Source organism: Volvox carteri (genome assembly GCF_000143455.1).
Source record: "Volvox carteri f. nagariensis unplaced genomic scaffold VOLCAscaffold_37, whole genome shotgun sequence".
In the NCBI taxonomy this organism is placed as follows: domain Eukaryota; kingdom Viridiplantae; phylum Chlorophyta; class Chlorophyceae; order Chlamydomonadales; family Volvocaceae; genus Volvox; species Volvox carteri.
In genome coordinates this window covers 106,797-124,646 of record NW_003307580.1, presented here as the reverse complement: position 1 = coordinate 124,646, position 17,850 = coordinate 106,797, and the positions used below count along the sequence as shown (strand labels likewise).

At 56.2% G+C, this 17,850-nt stretch overlaps 2 protein-coding genes across 2 annotated transcripts; one reads left to right on the top strand and one right to left on the bottom strand.

Moving 5' to 3' along the window:
• Window positions 1-2,400: 2,400 nt before the first annotated feature.
• Window positions 2,401-8,462, bottom strand: VOLCADRAFT_94354 (uncharacterized protein; the record flags this gene model as incomplete). Its single annotated transcript, XM_002953535.1, has 7 exons — window positions 2,401-2,693; window positions 2,822-3,609; window positions 3,668-4,851; window positions 5,605-5,750; window positions 6,688-6,799; window positions 6,867-7,037; window positions 7,899-8,462. 7 exons carry the CDS (start codon window positions 8,460-8,462, stop codon window positions 2,401-2,403), a joined length of 3,258 nt encoding a protein of 1,085 aa, XP_002953581.1.
• A 3,117-nt stretch (window positions 8,463-11,579) lies between these two features.
• VOLCADRAFT_94353 (uncharacterized protein) lies at window positions 11,580-13,892 on the top strand (the record flags this gene model as incomplete). The annotated part of the gene is made up of 4 exons (XM_002953616.1): window positions 11,580-11,661; window positions 11,946-12,173; window positions 13,353-13,480; window positions 13,752-13,892. 4 exons carry the CDS (start codon window positions 11,580-11,582, stop codon window positions 13,890-13,892), a joined length of 579 nt encoding a protein of 192 aa, XP_002953662.1.
• Window positions 13,893-17,850: the final 3,958 nt, after the last annotated feature.

The following is a 17,850-nucleotide window of genomic DNA, read 5'->3' as shown; positions in this document are numbered from 1 at the left end:
AACCATCTTAAAAAGAGATGGTCCATGGAAAAAAGGTCCACAAAATAGTCATATGATTGCACAATACGAATTTCCTGCATCCTCGGGGAAACAATACCGGTGCATCAACGTTGGCGACCGTGCCCTACTACACGCGGAACGGACACACTCACGGAATGAGCAAAAACGACTTGTGTAGTAAGCTTTTCCATCTCATCTTCTTATTGATGTCCTCCGACTGCCTTTTCCTGGAAACATGCTCAAGTCCATCGCACAAACTCGAAAACACCTAGCGACTCACCCATGGGGCACTCCCAGCTGGAAATGTCATGGCATGCATGATAGAATGCAAAAAACAAGAGGAAATCCAAGCCTATGTACTTCTATCCGCTAAACATGGCGCATACAACTACTCCTGCGCATACGCATATGCCGTATACGGCAATCCCACTCCTAGAAGAGCTCCCGATCTCAACGTAACTTTGGCTCGAAGTAATGAAAACGCTCAGATAGCATTACCGTATGCGGATAATTTATTCCCAAGACATTTATCTGTCCTGTGCAAAACCATTATAACCTTCTGCTCATTACCTTCTGGCCTACCTACGTAAATTGAACCGTCCGACACAACTTTAAACTATATATCCTGCATGCGCAAAGAAGCCTATGTTGCACAGCACATTGCGTAACAATCAAGTCAATATTCAATATCAAAAATAAGCATTCTCACGCAACATGTAAATTTCCCGCACTCTGCCACGCTAACCACATGTCTCATTCCGTCAATCAGCCTATCCATGGACGCCAAATGCGGCCCGACCACAATACGCAGCCAGTGCCTTTCGGATCCATCAGAAGCATCCGAAGCATCTTTTGATATTGCAAACCTCCGAGAAGGATATACACATAACCCAGCAGACAGGAAGCAAAGGCCTCGTATAAGGAAAACCGTAATCGGAATTCAAGTGTCCCACATCGCCAAGCACCGTGCTTGAACCCCGTGCTCGTGAACACGCAAGTCATCTACATTTTCCATTAGTTCATAGGCTCCCCATAGCAGGCCTTACTTCGGCAACCACAAGGGTAAAGCGCACAGGTAACCTCACACGTGCGATAAGGGTCACATGTATGCGCCCAGCAGCCTAGGGTAGCCTAACAGACTCCCGTCCCGTCCCGAGGTCAGATAAGCTCACGTTCCAAACATGTTTTTTATTATTATATTTCCACTAGTGTAAGATCCCTCTGTTCGGCCCTGCCTTCGGTCCTACGAAAATATCACACCGTTGACCCGGCCCCCACGCACTCCCACAACGAGATTCCCGGCGCCAATTCCTTCCGGTCAATACGTTGCGCGCATGCGGAGGCGTGTGATGTAGACACCATGCGGCGAGGTCCTATCTGAGGTTGTTGTTGGTTCAGTTATAAGTGGTCCGTGCTTATATCTAGGGCGGCGCACTACCGCGCATACTTGTTTTCATGCGCCAGGCAAACGTACATGCGCGCAGAACCCGGCACGTAGCAGCTGTAGATAAAAACGGCAGACACATCGCCTACTATCGACACACGCTGAGGCGCTCCGCCAGCATCTTAAAAGACGCCTTTTCAGCGGCCAGCTGCGACGCTGCGACAATTGCGTTTTGTACCGGAGGTACCGGGCTGTGCGTGTCGGTCCTCCACAGTCTGCCCAGCAGCAGCCAGATCAGCAACCCCAATGCATATGCGCGGTATAAGCTCCATCCATACAATGGCGTAAATCACCAGCACGAATCCGAATCTTCCCCCCCTATGTACGCATTTCTAGATCCCCGTCTCCACCAAACCTCGTACGCTGCTCCCCTCCTACCGTCAGGGCTACCAGCACTTGACGCTAGGCATCCCCGGGTATGCAGCCCCTCGCCGGCCGTGAACCGTTGATGCTCCGCTCTTGCTGAGACGCTCTCGAGACGGCCCCTGGACGTTCACAGATTTGCGCATCCCTCACAAACAAATGCGCATAGCGGAAAAGAGAGAAGACTATCAGCGCTGGGATTGCCTAATCAAGTAACCGGTATGGATGTTTTATTAACCTTGCAGTGTTGCGGAACATTCGGGAGGTGCGGGAGAGGGGTGCGGCTTCGGGGCTGTCTGGGCCGCGGTAGTAGGACTGGCCTTGGAACCTCTTGGGGCCTTTCCTGGGCTAAACATTGTTGGGGCTGGTATGCGGGTGGCAGCCAGCGCTGGGGCTCCGGTCGGCTCCCATGGTAACGTCCTGATGGAAGCTCAAAAACCGTACCGACATACCTCCCTAATTTGAAGCGTGTTCTGCACAAGTTCTCGCTTGCGTTCCTGCACACCGTCGCGCCCGAGGCCCGCGACCACCGTCCAATTCTGTCCCCTCTCCTAAACTATCATGGGCCACACCACACCACAACGCGCACCTTTTCAGGGTTCAGGACTTCCGCGCAGCATCATGCGCCTAGGCCCGCTTGCAACGGTCCCGCCCGCCGACTGCTGCGTGTTCGCAGCCAATGTCGCCACCGTCGTGCTGGGCTGCCGCTGCTGGGGAATACTAGGCTCGCTACCTGCTGCCGCCGCGGCCGCGCTTGGCAGCGTAAGGCCCGCAGCGCTTCGTGAGCGCGTCACGGTCAGCTGCGAGCTGCTGCCCGGGTTGGAGGCCACGATGCGGTCCAGGAGGAACTGAACCTGGGTCCGAATCGACTCCAATTGCGAATCTCCTGGGCAAGCGGGGAAACATGGGGGAAAAATTGGACAGCAACAGCATTTGGGGTCGGCTAGTTGTGACGAGCAGACGAGCGGGCCACGCTTTCCTCTTTTAAGCTTAGTACCGCATGCTGCAACTTACGTGGAGGCGAAGAGGGGGGTACAGAGGGAGGACTCGGCAGCGTGGGGCGGGAGGCTGGCGACGGTGTTGCTAGTGATGGCGATGGCAGAGGTGACTGCCACCATGGAGTCGGCACGAGAAAAGGCGATGAAGGCAGAGGAGATGACGAAGGCGTCGTAGGCGGCGGTGGGCTACTGGCCGAATGTTCCTCCTCCCCCCGGTAAGGAGAGACAGCCCCGGGAGAGCTGGGCGATGATTTGAGTAGCGCTGGCCAAGGCGAGGCCAAGTCAGGGACCGGCGGCGGCAGAGACGTGGTGGGTGCAGGCAGCGGGCTGTATGGCTGGTAGGCAGCTGGTCCGTCGCCGCGGGAAACGGGAGGCAGCGACTGCGGGGCCAGTGGCGCGGGGTTGGGTGGCTGCCACCCCATCGGCACACTGTCGGACGGCGGTGCCGGAGATTCTGTGGGCTCCAGAACTAAGGGCGGTGAGGCCAGTGACGCGGGGCTGGGTGGCTGCCACCCCATCGGCACGCCGCCGGATGGCGGTGCCGGAGGTTCTGCGGGCTCCAGAACTGAGGGCGGTGAGGCCAGTGGTGCGGGGTTGGGTAGCTGCCAGGTGAGAGCAAGCGACGGCGCCGGGACGTAGCTTGGCGGCGGTGTACTGCTCGCGACGGCTGGCCTTCCCGCCGAAGAGGAAGAGCGCTGGATAGGAGCAGGAGAGCCGTACATGGGCGGATGCTGGCCCGGAGAGGCCGACCGGCCTGATGTGGGCATCGCAGGTGCGTAGGCAGGTGGCCGGATACCAAGCTCACTAGGATATGAGGGCGCTGCGGCGGAAGGTGGCGGAGATGGGACGCTGTCCAGCTGACCCGCTGGTGCAGGCGACGAGTAGTACAAGGGGGAATGTGCTAGTGAGGGGCTGGGCTGCGGCGCCGGCGCCGGCGCAGCTGGTTCTAAGGGAGGTGGACTGAGAGCAGGCGGCGATGGCGGGCTGGCAGCAGGCCGCAAAGGCGACTGCGGGCAAAATGAAGGTGGGAACGCGGACGATTGAGGTACAGACGCTGGGGTTGAAGGCTGCGTCGGCGGCATTAGATTCGTACAACGCCGGCGACGGCGGAGTCGACGCATACGCATACGATGGCGGGCTGCCAAGCTGCGACGGCGGAGGCAGCGGCACTTCCGGATAGGCCGGTGGACTTGCGGTCTGCGGCGGCGGCAGAGATCCGTACAACGCCGGCGACGGCGGAGCCGACGCATCCGCATACGATGGCGGGCTGCCAAGCTGCGACGGCGGTCGCAGCGGCACTTCCGGATAGGCCGGTGGACTTGCGGTCTGCGGCGGCGGCAGAGATCCGTACAACGACGGCGACGGCGGAGTCGACGCATCCGCATACGATGGCGGGCTGCCAAGCTGCGACTGCGGTCGCAGCGGCACTTCCGGATAGGCCGGTGGGCTTGCGGTCTGCGGCGGCGGCAGAGATCCGTACAACGCCGGCGACGGCGGAGTCGACGCATACGCATACGATGGGCTGCCAAGCTGCGACGGCGGTGGCAGCGGCACTTCCGGATAGGCCGGTGGACTTGCGGTCTGCGGCGGCGGCAGAGATCCGTACAACGACGGCGACGGCGGAGCCGACGCATCCGCATACGATGGCGGGCTGCCAAGCTGCGACGGCGGTGGCAGCGGCACTTCCGGATAGGCCGGTGGACTTGCGGTCTGCGGCGGCGGCAGAGATCCGTACAACGCCGGCGACGGCGGAGCCGACGCATCCGCATACAATGGCGGGCTGCCAAGCTGCGACGGCGGTCGCAGCGGCACTTCCGGATAGGCCGGTGGACTTGCGGTCTGCGGCGGCGGCAGAGATCCGTACAACGCCAACGACGGCGGAGTCGACGCATCCGCATACAATGGCGGGCTGCCAAGCTGCGACGGCGGACGCAGCGGCACTTCCGGATAGGCCGGTGGACTTGCGGTCTGCGGCGGCGGCAGAGATCCGTACAACGACGGCGACGGCGGAGCCGACGCATCCGCATACGATGGCGGGCTGCCAAGCTGCGACGGGCTCGGCGATGCGGCACTTCAGGACGACGGTGACGTGGTTGGGATGCCCGCCGGCGGAAGCGGTAGTTCCGTGTCTGAGGTTGACGTTGACAGTAGCGGTAATGGTGATGGCAGCTGCAGCAGAGGCGGCGAAGGCTGCGGCATTGGCGACATTGGTATGGATGGCAGCTGCAGCGGTGACGCTAATGTCAGCGGAAATACTGGCGACAACGGCGACGGAGGATGACGCGGCGACGGTGGTGCAAGGGGCACTGGCGACGGTGACGGAAGCAGCACCGCCGATGGTGGCGGATACGGCACCGGCGACGGCGATGCAAGCGGCACCGGCGACGGTGACTGAAGCGGCAATGGGGCCGGCGACGACGGCGACGGTGACGGAAGCAGCACCGCCGATGGTGGCGGATACGGCACCGGCGACGGCGATGCAAGAGGCACCGGTGACGGTGACTGAAGCGGCAATGAGGGCGGCGACGACGGCGACGGTGACGGAAGCAGCACCGCCGATGGTGGCGGATACGGCACCGGCGACGGCGATGCAAGCGGCACCGGCGACGGTGACTGAAGCGGCAACGGGGGCGGCGACGACGGCGACGGTGACGGAAGCAGCACCGCCGATGGTGGCGGATACGGCACCGGCGACGGCGATGCAAGAGGCACCGGTGACGGTGACTGAAGCGGCAATGAGGGCGGCGACGACGGCGACGGTGACGGAAGCAGCACCGCCGATGGTGGCGGATACGGCACCGGCGACGGCGATGCAAGCGGCAGCGGTGACGGTGACTGAAGCGGCAATGGGGCGGCGACGACGGCGACGGTGACGGAAGCAGCACCGCCGATGGTGGCGGATACGGCACCGGCGACGGCGATGCAAGAGGCACCGGTGACGGTGACTGAAGCGGCAATGAGGGCGGCGACGACGGCGACGGTGACGGAAGCAGCACCGCCGATGGTGGCGGATACGGCACCGGCGACGGCGATGCAAGCGGCACCGGTGACGGTGACTGAAGCGGCAATGGGGCCGGCGACGACGGCGACGGTGACGGAAGCAGCACCGCCGATGGTGGCGGATACGGCACCGGCGACGGCGATGCAAGAGGCACCGGTGACGGTGACTGAAGCGGCAATGAGGGCGGCGACGACGGCGACGGTGACGGAAGCAGCACCGCCGATGGTGGCGGATACGGCACCGGCGACGGCGATGCAAGGGGCACCGGTGACGGTGACTGAAGCGGCAATGGGGCCGGCGACGACGGCGACGGTGACGGAAGCAGCACCGCCGATGGTGGCGGATACGGCACCGGCGACGGCGATGCAAGAGGCACCGGTGACGGTGACTGAAGCGGCAATGAGGGCGGCGACGACGGCGACGGTGACGGAAGCAGCACCGCCGATGGTGGCGGATACGGCACCGGCGACGGCGATGCAAGCGGCACCGGTGACGGTGACTGAAGCGGCAATGGGGCCGGCGACGACGGCGACGGTGACGGAAGCAGCACCGCCGATGGTGGCGGATACGGCACCGGCGACGGCGATGCAAGCGGCAGCGGTGACTGAAGCGGCAATGAGGGCAGCGACGACGGCGACGGTGACGGAAGCAGCACCGCCGATGGTGGCGGATACGGCACCGGCGACGGCGATGCAAGCGGCAGCGGCGGCGGTGACTGAAGCGGCGGCACCGGCACCGGCGATGCAAGCAGCTGCGACGGCACTGCAAGCGCTATTGGCGGCGGTGACGGCGTTGGCAGCTGAGAGAGCTTCGGTAAAGGCGACTGTGGCAGCTGCAGCGGCGGCGATGACGGCAGAGGTAAAAGTGGCGACGGTGCCGACATGACATCATCTGGCAGTGGGCTTGCAGGCGGCGGCAGAGCGCCGGGCTGTGCAGGCAGCTGAGATGGGCCCGCCGTGTCGCGTTTGCTAGGCGAACTTGGCTGGGGCCCCGCTGCGGCCGGCGATGGCAGGGTAGCATCTGGGCCGGAGATCGCGCCGTCCCCATCGTCCCGGCTGACCACCGGCGTGCCGTATTGTCCGCTGAAGTCGCCGTCGAGGCTGACGGACACCTGCAACGGGCTTTCTCCGGGCGCTACAGCGCCGGTGTCCCGCAACGTAATCGTGACGCTTGAACCGGAGTTTTGCCTCATCACTTGGATAAGCATGCGCATGAGCTCGACTGCGTCGTTCTGCAGTGAAGCATAGTAAAGGTGCCCCAGGCATACATATCGGGTGATGCGGAGAAGCCGCATTACAAAAGTGTGGTAAACGTACAAGGAAAAAAGCCTACAGCAGCGGCAAACTTTATGGAATTGATGGTTTCTTTCCAGCTGCTGCTGGGGTTATTTGGCGGCAATCGGTAGGCGGCGTCATCAGGTCGCTGGTGAAATGGTGGCGCAACATCTGGCTCTTATGTACAGTTCGGTCGCCAGACATGAGCCCGACCCCGATGGGGGAGTATCTACATCTCGACCATGCTCTCCTCAAGGTTTGCGAGGCGGCTGTGTAGGGTACTTTCCGATCTGGGTCATGCCTGCAACTGGTCGCTCGGCAGTTTTCCCATTTGGGTTGGGGAACAACAATTGTATTGGGGACTTATCGGGCCGCAGCACTAGTATAAGACACCTCCCAAGCGGCCAAATGCGACTTTTGTTTTGTACCTGACCCAGATGGGGAACTTGCCACATGACCCGATCGTCAGATTTGTAATCGACGGGGGCCGAATGGAGAGCACGCACGCAATAAGCGATTGCCGCATGACCCAAATGGAATAGGGTAGATGGATGCACGATTGCCACACGATCCGAATCCTTGACTCAGATGGGAAGCGATGGAAATAACTTCTATGCGCCCTGGCCGCAACGCAACCGACCCAACTGTACAGAATTTATGGTTTTTGTTGCTTCTACTAATAGAAAGGTAAAATAAAGCCTAGCAGGTTGTCCTGACGGTTACGACGTGTGAAAAATAAAGGATAATAACTTGACGATGGATCCCAACAGATCACGGTGCAATTTGTGCTCTGAGCGCGCTTGCTCCTTATGACCCACCTCGATGCCAGCTTTATAGTACGTGCCCGTCGATGCGTTGACCAGGACTGTTGACGCGGCACCGCTGAGAGGCGAAGTCATATCGGCGATCTCTTCGTCCTCAGCCGCGGCAGAGAAGCTTCCGGGGCTGTAGGAGGAGCCACTTCCGATGCCCGCGTGCAACACGCCCGGCGGAAGAGAGAAGCTCACGGTCGCGTTGGGGTTCTGGGATTTGAGGTTGAGCGCCGTCTCGACGAGGGAGTACAAGTCAACCAGTTTCGTCGTCGTTACCGGCTTGGCTGGCTGCGACTTTGACGATATGGCTGCTAGCTTGCGCTGTGAGGATGAAGGCGCGCCCGGTGGAGTGTGCGCTACTCTTTGCTGTGAGTCCGCTGCGAATAATGGGCTGCTTGAGCTTGCTGCGCCACGAAGATGCCTTCCATAGCGTTGCTTAATATGGCTAGTACTGCTGCTTCGGTCCTCAGCCTCAGTTGTTAATGGCAAGCCAACTTGTGCCCAGCTCGAGCATAGCACGAGGAAAAGCGAGGTAGCCGGGAACGCAAGCCGGAGAGGCCTGCCTCCCATTTAATATAAGAGTCACTGGAGTGTTATTTTGCGTACCCAGACTATATGGGAATAATTTGAATTGATGAAGCTTTCGCGAGAGTGTTGCGGTGTCTTGATCACGTGTGGGCGCGCGCTGGGCGAAGCTTGCTATCAATAAGCACAGCCGGGCATCGGGGAAGAAACAGCTCTACAGCGCACGTGTGTGTGCGACGCCAGGACTTGAATAATACTTTACAAATCACGACTTCAGAGGGTTGCGTCAAAGTAGCTTGCTTACTTTGAGAGAATGTTGGGGCTCTAAATGTGTGTGACGGAAGATTTTACGCCCGGCGCCGTACACCGCGCGCGATTAACCCCAGCAACGATTCCTTTACTTAATTCGTTACTTATCCATATGCACATGGCCAACATCCGTCCTGCCCTTTGCTAAACGTCCCTGGAGGCCCTTGCTTCTGGTACTAGCCGGTTCATCCATTGCTCATGATGTGGCGGAACCTTATCTGTCGGAAGTCGGGGCGGAAACGTCGACACCGCTACAACAAAGGGATTGAATCGCCATTCCACCTACTGTGTCGTTAATGCCCAAATCTCCAACAGGCTTAGATGGCCAGGAACTGACAAACGCCCTGCAATGACCTTGCGTGAGGCCCCGATAACATGTGTACAAACGAAACAGAGAATTCACCAAATTGGATTCAGGAGCGCCTTAGCCAGTCGCGCGATGTCTGGATAGATTTTCAGCCACAAAAAAATGCGGAAAGGAGCCGAACTGGTTGTAGGAGTTGCTCTTTACGCATGCACGCACACGACCGGTCTACGGGTACCCTTGCTTGTAAAAGCGCGCTCTCAGGCGGTAATGGTAAAATAGAATTGTCACAACTATGAGGTAGTATCTAAAATACATCGCATACACGAGTGGCGACTACACTGGTACTGGGAGGTACGCGGCACGCTATGGGTATATCTGTATTGCAAATGCCGGAATGCAGCCAGGTGCGCTTCTTGCTACGTTTACGGGCAGGAGCGCTGAATAAACTATTTGGATTAAATTTTGTGACGAAAAAATGAACCTGGATGGGAGTAAACATTATGCAAGCTGGCAGCTGCGTCATTTTAGGTTTGGATTAATCGTTTTACCGCCAGATGTTCAGCGCATTGTGACAGCGTTGGCATACCTTCCCCCAGTGGAAGATGTTGATGACCACCCGTTAGTTCCTAATGCGTGGTGTTGGAATTTGCCATTGTGGGGAAACCCTGTTCTTCCAGAAAAAAAATTGAATGTCCAGTTAGATAACATCCGCCCGGGACTAGAATTTCGTCATCAAGCCCTCCTGGGCTGTAAAGCATTGCATACGTTGGGAGATGTTCTTTGCGCGCGAGAGGCCTTGGATGGAGTTATGAATGCAACGGACCAAGCAGGCCTAGCAATACGCAAGGCTTGGCATCAAATAGTGGATAAATACCTCCAACCGCAAACCCCACTAGCTAAATCCCTGTGCACCTATCGTAAATGGCAGGAATGTATGGATGCTATTGCCGCTCTTCTAGATGATATTCCAGCGAATTGGAGACAGGCGGCTAGTCTTTTGTTGCCGCTGAGTGTAGAATCTAGGGAAGCGATGGTGCCCCCTATTGAGTCGGTTACTCAAACCCTAGTGTCGAGGCTTGGTTGGAGATGGGGTGTAGGGCCTCCAATCCGATTCCAACAATTATCCGTTAAAATAGCGACTAATATGCAACTTTCACCTTTTTCGATGGCTCGCCGTGTGGCCCATACCCTTTTCATCAAAGAGGCGACGGGTTCTTCTGAGATATTGGATGAAGCTATTCTTCTTTTGCAACGGACATTCCATCGTTTATGGTTTCATTTACGGTGGGAAAATGAACAAAAAGAGATTTGTTGGCGTCTTGCGGTTGATGGGGTGCCTATGTTAGGAAATTCCCATCTTAGGATGTCGCGCCCAACGATATGTGGTTGTGGAGGTTATCCAATAGGTTCAGTGGGAGGTGTATCCCCTCGCTATCATCATTTCTGGGCCTGTCCGGTGGCACAGGCAATAGCAGATCAACTTACTCTTTCAATAGGATTGCCAGTCTCAAGGGAGCAACTTTGGCTTATCCAAGCCCCACAATCAGTGCAACAATGTGTTTGGGATGTTGTGGCTCTTGCTGCGGTGTCAGCCATGGAGCATGGGAGACGTTATATGGCTGCAAACATGAAAACCAACCCGGCACTGTTACCTGGTCCTTCCCTTACGGAAGAAGCAATTTGTCGAGTTATTGTTGATTTTTGGGGCCGCATTCAGGGTTTCGCAGCTTTAGGAATTCCACGAAAAGGTTGGGAATCCGTTGGCGCACATCACCCCTTTTTGAGGATTATATCTGGCAAATTGATTTGTTCGCGAGAGCGGTTACCGATGAGAGGTTAATTATCTGAGATGATAATCTTTTGGTATATTAGTCTCTACTGCAGTGCACGGCCAGCTGGCCCGATGGCTCTACTCTTCGGGAGTCTGGAGCCCACTGTAACAACCACACACACATTTTAGTGAGAGAGCTTGGAGCGGCTGGCCGGGCAACACCTATCTCAAAAGTCAAATTGTGTAGGTATGCAATCACACTAATTTTTCACCAGGGGAATCCCAGGTGCTAGCAGAAGGGTACCAATCTCCCGGAGCTTCCGGCCTCGGCTGCCGAGAGCGTGACAAGCCACGACTAACATCACGGGAAAAGCCGAACGTGTCTAAATTTGAATCCAGCAAGGTGTTGGATGCACGGGGTGATGTGTCCGCGTTGCAACATAGAAAGAGCGCAGGAGCACATACGCACGCACGCGGCCTAACCCAGCCAGCGCAGCGCTTTGGTTTTACGCAAAATGGGAAGAAATTGAGCATGCATGCATGTCAGATTGTAGGCAGGTGCTGACTATTTTGAATCCCGTACACCGTGGGGCCCTATATGGTTAGGCGGGGGGTTATAAGGCGGATTTGCTTCCGTAGTATAGCCACCGCCTTGTTCCGAAGGTTCACTTCAACGGAAACGAGGCCGCCTTTTTGTGATCATTCTTATCTATTAATCGGTGGGCGGATTTCTTCCCGAATTTTTCTGTCGACTGTTGCCAGAACTGTGTCAAAAATGAAAACGATAGCACGCTCCGTCAGCTTGGTGCTTGCGCCGTTGGTGCTGCTGGCCGCGTGTTCCCCTGCCGTCTCGCAAGGTACACAATCAACGCGCCCCGGCACATTGAGTCGGAACACTTTTGCGGCAGCTCTTCATTGCCGCCGACTGCGCGCGCTTTGCCGTCCTTCGATTTCTTTCTTGTTCCTTTCTTAGTCCAGCTTAATCTATTGTTCATCTTCGCTTAAAAAGCCAAACCATAATGATAAACCTCATAACCTCGCGGTGTGGCCGATACTTTTCCAGGTTCCGTACCTCGCCGCGCGCTCCATCAGGCTTACAGTTTTGCCTCTTCTTCCGGCTCGGGGTCATCGTCCGCTTCAGCGTGGTCTTCAGGATCAGGCTCCTCCCAGCAATCTGCCACGTCCTGGAGTCAGCAGGATAGGACCTCGCAAACAAGCAACTGGGTCACACAGCCGCAGCTCCAACAAGTTCAGCAGGTCTTCGGCCAGCAACAACAACAGCAAACAAGCAACGTGTTTGGTTCCGTGCCCAACGCTTTTCAGAGCGGCCTTACCGGCGGCAACGCAGCCGCGCAGTTTACTCAACAATGTGGGTGGGCTTGCTCCCTGGCTGATCGCTGTTGTGACAAGGATTGTGTGCATTTACGTTGCTCTTGAGACTCAATTACATGGGTGTTGCTATGACCTGCTGTTGTTGCACGGCCTGGCCTCAACACCGACATTCGCTTTAACCCGTAGTGACAACTCAACCGCATCATACTTCCGCAAATGCAGGGAATCAGCTGCAACAACAGCAGCAGCAGCAACAACCCCAGCAACAGCAGCAGCAGCAGCAACAGCAACAACAGCAACAACCCCAGCAGCAGCAGCAGCAGCAGCAGCAGCCGCAAGTCCAGGCGCCGACCACGTCGCCATCATCCGGTCTAGGTACATGCATGTTCCTTACGAAGCGCACGTCGACGCGTATTTCAGCAATTGCAATGCCGTGAATGTTTTGCGTGCCTTGTGGCTTCCGTTTTGCTACTTAGTCCTTCTCAGTTTTGAGTGATTGCCAGGATCATCCATGATGGACTTCCCCGCCCACGGCCTGACCCACATCATACAAGCATGTCATGGGATGTCGATACGCGCCGTGTCCCAAGTACATTTACAGGGTTTCAACCATAATACACAGCACCGTCATTTCCGGCCATCCTGTCCCCTAAGTGCTGACCCGCAACTACGACAGCTACGTTTTATGTCCTTGACCCGCATTTTACCCGGTTACCCTAAGCACCACTTCCCTGTTTTCATGCCCACTATACATTGCAGCCGCGTATGCGCAGCAGTCTCTGGACACACACAATTACTACAGGTCAAGGCACCAGTCGACCGCACCTCTGCGCTGGTCGTCAACCCTCGAGGCAGATGCGCAAGCTTGGGCTAACCGTTGCGTGTTCGAGCATGCCAATAACGTCGCCAGCGGCGAAGGCGAGTCTAGTACGAAACGTCTTGCCTAACCTCTAGGGCACACATGGTGTGTGCGAGTTAATCCTAAATTCTGATCTCGTTTTTAAAACGCTTGTAGTAATTTAGGAGGTAGGCATCGACTATTATTTCTTTTCTTCTATTATCGGCTTTGGTAGCCACAATAAACCTATAACCGCATTAGTTGCATTAGCTTAGCGGTGTTTTTTGCTTCGCCCTGAAATTTTTTTTAATAATATTAAAACCGTGCGGCTGTTGTACTACCCCACTGCATATTACAACTGGCACCTTACTTCAACAGGTGAAAATCTTGCTTGGGGTTACTCTGATGCCAAGTCCGCTATCGATGCCTACTACTCTGAGGGTGCTGGCTACGCGTACGGTGTCTCTCAGCCCGCCGACTGGCATTCTGTGGGACATTTCACCCAGGTAATTTGCGTGCACCCACACGTGGCATTGGCATGTTGTACGTTAACGTGACATTGGACTGTGGGCTTGTCCCTCCAGTCGCTGAAGCTATATCGCACCCTACTAATCCAGCCTGATCTTTTCTTTTCATAAGGATAGGCCATTCATGGCCTCGGGCTTGAAACGGCGCTTCGACTTCTGGTACACTAAGATTGCTGTATATTGTCATAATCCGTATAGATTCACCCGTTTTGACGACTCGAGATTAACAGATTGCCCTCGTCTGTTCCAGGTAATCTGGAAGGCTTCGACGGACCTAGGTTGTGCTGTCGCCACATGCAACGGCGGTCAGCAGTTCCAAGTTTGCCGCTACTCTCCACCTGGGAATGTCCAAGGCCAGTACGCTGAAAATGTCCTGCCGCCAAGTACATAACGGAGAGTCAGGGGGTCATCCACCATACAATTTCGTAGTTAATTTTGGGGCAGCTCTCTGGTTAAGAAGGAGTGCGCCCGCGCATAACGCAGGGCAGGGTGTGTCGTGTTTGAGGAACATACAAGCAGCTTGTACAGCACATTGTGCAGAGTTTGCCTTAAGATGTCTTATCTACATATGCATAGCGGTATGCGGCAATGAAATTGTGCAACATTTGTTCATGCCACTGCCCTGCAAATGCGGGCGAGCGGCGACACGGGTACAATTGACTTGCTGGGGGGTGTCGATGCAGATGTAGGTTACGTTAAGGATGGAGCAAGGTGTTGCCGCTCGCGTGGGTGTAGATTGGGAGGTAGCGCGCATGCAGGAATAATAAAAACGCGGGATAACATTTGTCTCACGTAAATGTTAATACTGCAGTAATACAGAGGAGGCAGGGCCAAGTATTGCAAAGAAAAGCAGCGGCATTTGCAGGAACGAAGCCATGGCATTGTTACGTATGAAGAAACTCTTCGATGTCAATTCTAGGCAGGCTGTTGCGCGCGCCTGCCACTATGTAAATAAAGTGTATGCACAATCGCTGCAGCGCGCGTCCAATTCAGCCGACTTCTTAACATCGGGTACAGCGGGTAATGCAGTACCGATGCACATTGGTCCTTTGCACCATAACTGCACATTTTGCGACCGAGTATACGCAAAGATATACAGGGCTGGCAACGGCCATGGGCCGCGACCATGCGGTCATCACCTTATAAAGCAAGGGCAAGACAATACCGTAGTGCTACTTATAGTTCGTGATCGCTTTGTTCGGGGAGGGGTCAAAAAACTTTCTGAAATTTGTACGTGCTCTCTGAATTTCGGGGAAGGCCGGACCAGATTTTGCGGGCGTGATACAAAATTCGGGGCCCCTTCCAAAGTTTCGGGGCTTTTCAAACTGCAGCTTCCAGTCAGTCTCCCTTCACCGGGAACCCTTAGGCTCATGGTCTCTCACCATTGTCTGATTTGTGTAGCCCTGCCGTTGTGGTGTATGTATGTGGGGATGATGTGCGATTTTATGACCCAGATGACCCTGGTCCTGGCAGGCGTGTGGGGGCCGCAGCCTACGGATGGACGTTCATGACCGTTGCACACGTGCGAGCATAAGGTTGGGCGACTGATACCTGTCTTTGGTTAACCATTGGCGACAAGGGCTGTGGGGCATCCAGGCATGCGGTGGAGGGAAAATCTTTGGTTCTATTTCAATGGTGTTTTTTCACTCGAAACTGGTGGTATGGGATATGTTATGTGATAAGAAGGCGATTGGTTTCCTGGATTGGTTTGGCGTAGCTTATTTGTGTGTACGCATGCCGTATGTACGGCACCGTACGGCAGGTGGGTGGGTCCGACGATCCTCTCTGGATGATTGAATTATGAAGTTCCAAGGCGAAATTTTGTTTACATATTTCCCCCCAGCTGTGTGCATATGTCCATGCATACAACTAAGCAAACAAGCTAATACCCGACCGGGTAGTCGTTGATCTGTTGAATGACCAGCTGCAAGCGTCAGCTCACCATCCCCAAGGCAATGGGCAACCGGTACGGCAGGCGGTGCAAAGCTGCAAGGATGCGCTCCGGGCCACGCATATGAGATAGGAGGGGAAAAGATGGGTACAGGCATCTCCCGACTCCGTAAGTCATACTGGGACACAATCGGGGCCCCGGCCTTTATCCTGACTTAAAGTGGCTTTCGGGTCGGTCGATATGTGTGTGCGTAACCGGCTGGCCCGCGTCGAGCCGGTGCCCAGCCAAGCCTTTGAGAGCCCTGAAACGTACACAGGTGCGGACCCTGCCGGTAAATGGCTGATAGGTGTACCCGCGCGTGGCTAACACGCCCTCTGTGATCTTTGCTCTGCTGGCCCATCATCGTTGGCGTGCCTGGCTTGGACGTGCGGGCCGGGGAAGCACCTGTGGTTGCTTGGGTGTGTTCGGGGCATAGTATGGGGCTAGGGAAACGGTGGTAGGAGCCTAGGGAAGCATTTAAGCATTGCAGCTGTAGGATGGCGGGCTTTGCGGGGGGAATGGTTTTCGCGGTAGAGGTACATTCACAACACTTAATTTTTCCTAGCTGTAGCCGGAGAGGACTGTCACACAGGCTACCTCAGTCGACCCTCTGCTTCTGCAAGTCGCATTGGATGCATTGCACCAACCTCCTGGAAACTAAATTCCTGGACACGGAGTGAAATAATTAATCGCCACATGTAAGGAAAATTCCAGACACGCATACACCAGACACGGTTAGAGCAGCTGCCGGTAAAGCGATGTAACGCAGCGACGTAAAGCACATCCAACGTAAGCCAGCCCCTACCCCCACACGGTCACGTCAGCCGCAGGGGGGGAATCCGTCCTGGACACAGCTCCAGAGCCCCCAACGTCTCAAGTCAGGTCACAAAGCTGCTCAAAACCTCGTCCATGCCGGACATAGCTAGCCATCATTGCCTCCCGCTGGCGTCCCTTGTTTTCGGAGATTGGCCGCCCAGGCGCCCCCCCCATCTTCCCACATCCAACATGTAAGACGCAATTGCAATAGCGACCAATAGCAGGGCCGCAATGCGCAGTGTGCACCGTCATCACGGCACGCGGCAACCTGCGAGAATCAACGCGTGTACATTAGGCCACACCGGCTTGCTATCATCTGCAACCAGCAGCGAGCATCAGAGCTGGAAAGCACCAGCCCCAACGCGCCCCAACGGGCTGCCCCGGGGCCCCAACGCGCTGCCCCATATGGGCCCCTTAAGCAGGTTCGGGGCCCATACAGGAGGTACGTGACGAGCCTACGGGCCCTTCACATGTTCACCCACCCTGCCTTGGAAGCCTGGCAAAGCTCCCGGCAGTGATGCTGCCCGGCCAATCCTCAGCGCAAATGCGGTGACCAAAGCCACGCAGCTCAAGTTGCGTTACACCTGATGTCGAGTTCCCTTAGGACTTTGTCTCTGTACATACATAAATACATACATGCATACATAAGTGCAACCCGCATAGCAAACCGGTCCCAAGCCTTGTGGAATCCGCCCCGCAAGCCAGCGGTTGTCGTTGCTTGGGGCAAAACAGGCTTGAAGGAAAGGAGGACGCATGCACAAGCGCGGCTCAGCGGAGAGGCGGAAAGACCCGAGCGCCGGGCGCTAGCGGCTCGCAGTCACATTCTTGCGCATATGCACATAGAATGAAGACGTGCGATAGCTGAATGGGTTTATAAACACGAGTGGACAACAGCTACTTTTTCATACACAAAAAGCTTCAGCGCGCAAATACATACATAGCCATACACGCAGCCAGCACACACACACACACACACACAGACACGCGCGCACGTGTGGGTGCATGCGCTTCTTGTTGACTAGGAGAAAATAAATGAATCCCATGGCCGGCGAACCATGCCGGGACGTGTACCACAGCCCAAACTTCACCAAGCCTCCTCCTCCTCATCATCATCATCATCCTACTACTACTAAACAACCGGACACCGAATCTGCGGCGCAATTGTCCTCCCTTTCATAAGCACCCCGGCGGCGACCCCTTCGTGCAGCTCGCAGCCGTAACACCACAACCTTGCTGTGGGCTAGGCAGCTGAGCCGATAGATAGCCAACATCCCCCGCAACATCCCCGCCACCCCCCCGGTCAGTGGGCGATGCAGATACGCACATGTCACATGCCATCGGCAGATGTCGCATTCGCCCCCCAATAGCTCTGGACAATAGGGGTCAAGTGGCCTCCACTACAAAACACACATGGCTACACGAGGAGGCGCTGTGTAACCTCACACAACGCAATTCGCTGCTTGGCCCCCCTTGGCGGTCGAGTCGTGGCCCAGGTCCTCACACCAAACATACATACGCTGCGTTTTCAGGTAAGTGATATATAGATCCCTTTTTAAACAGTCATTCGTGTTTGATTCGTCAACAAGAGGGCAAAACATGCGAC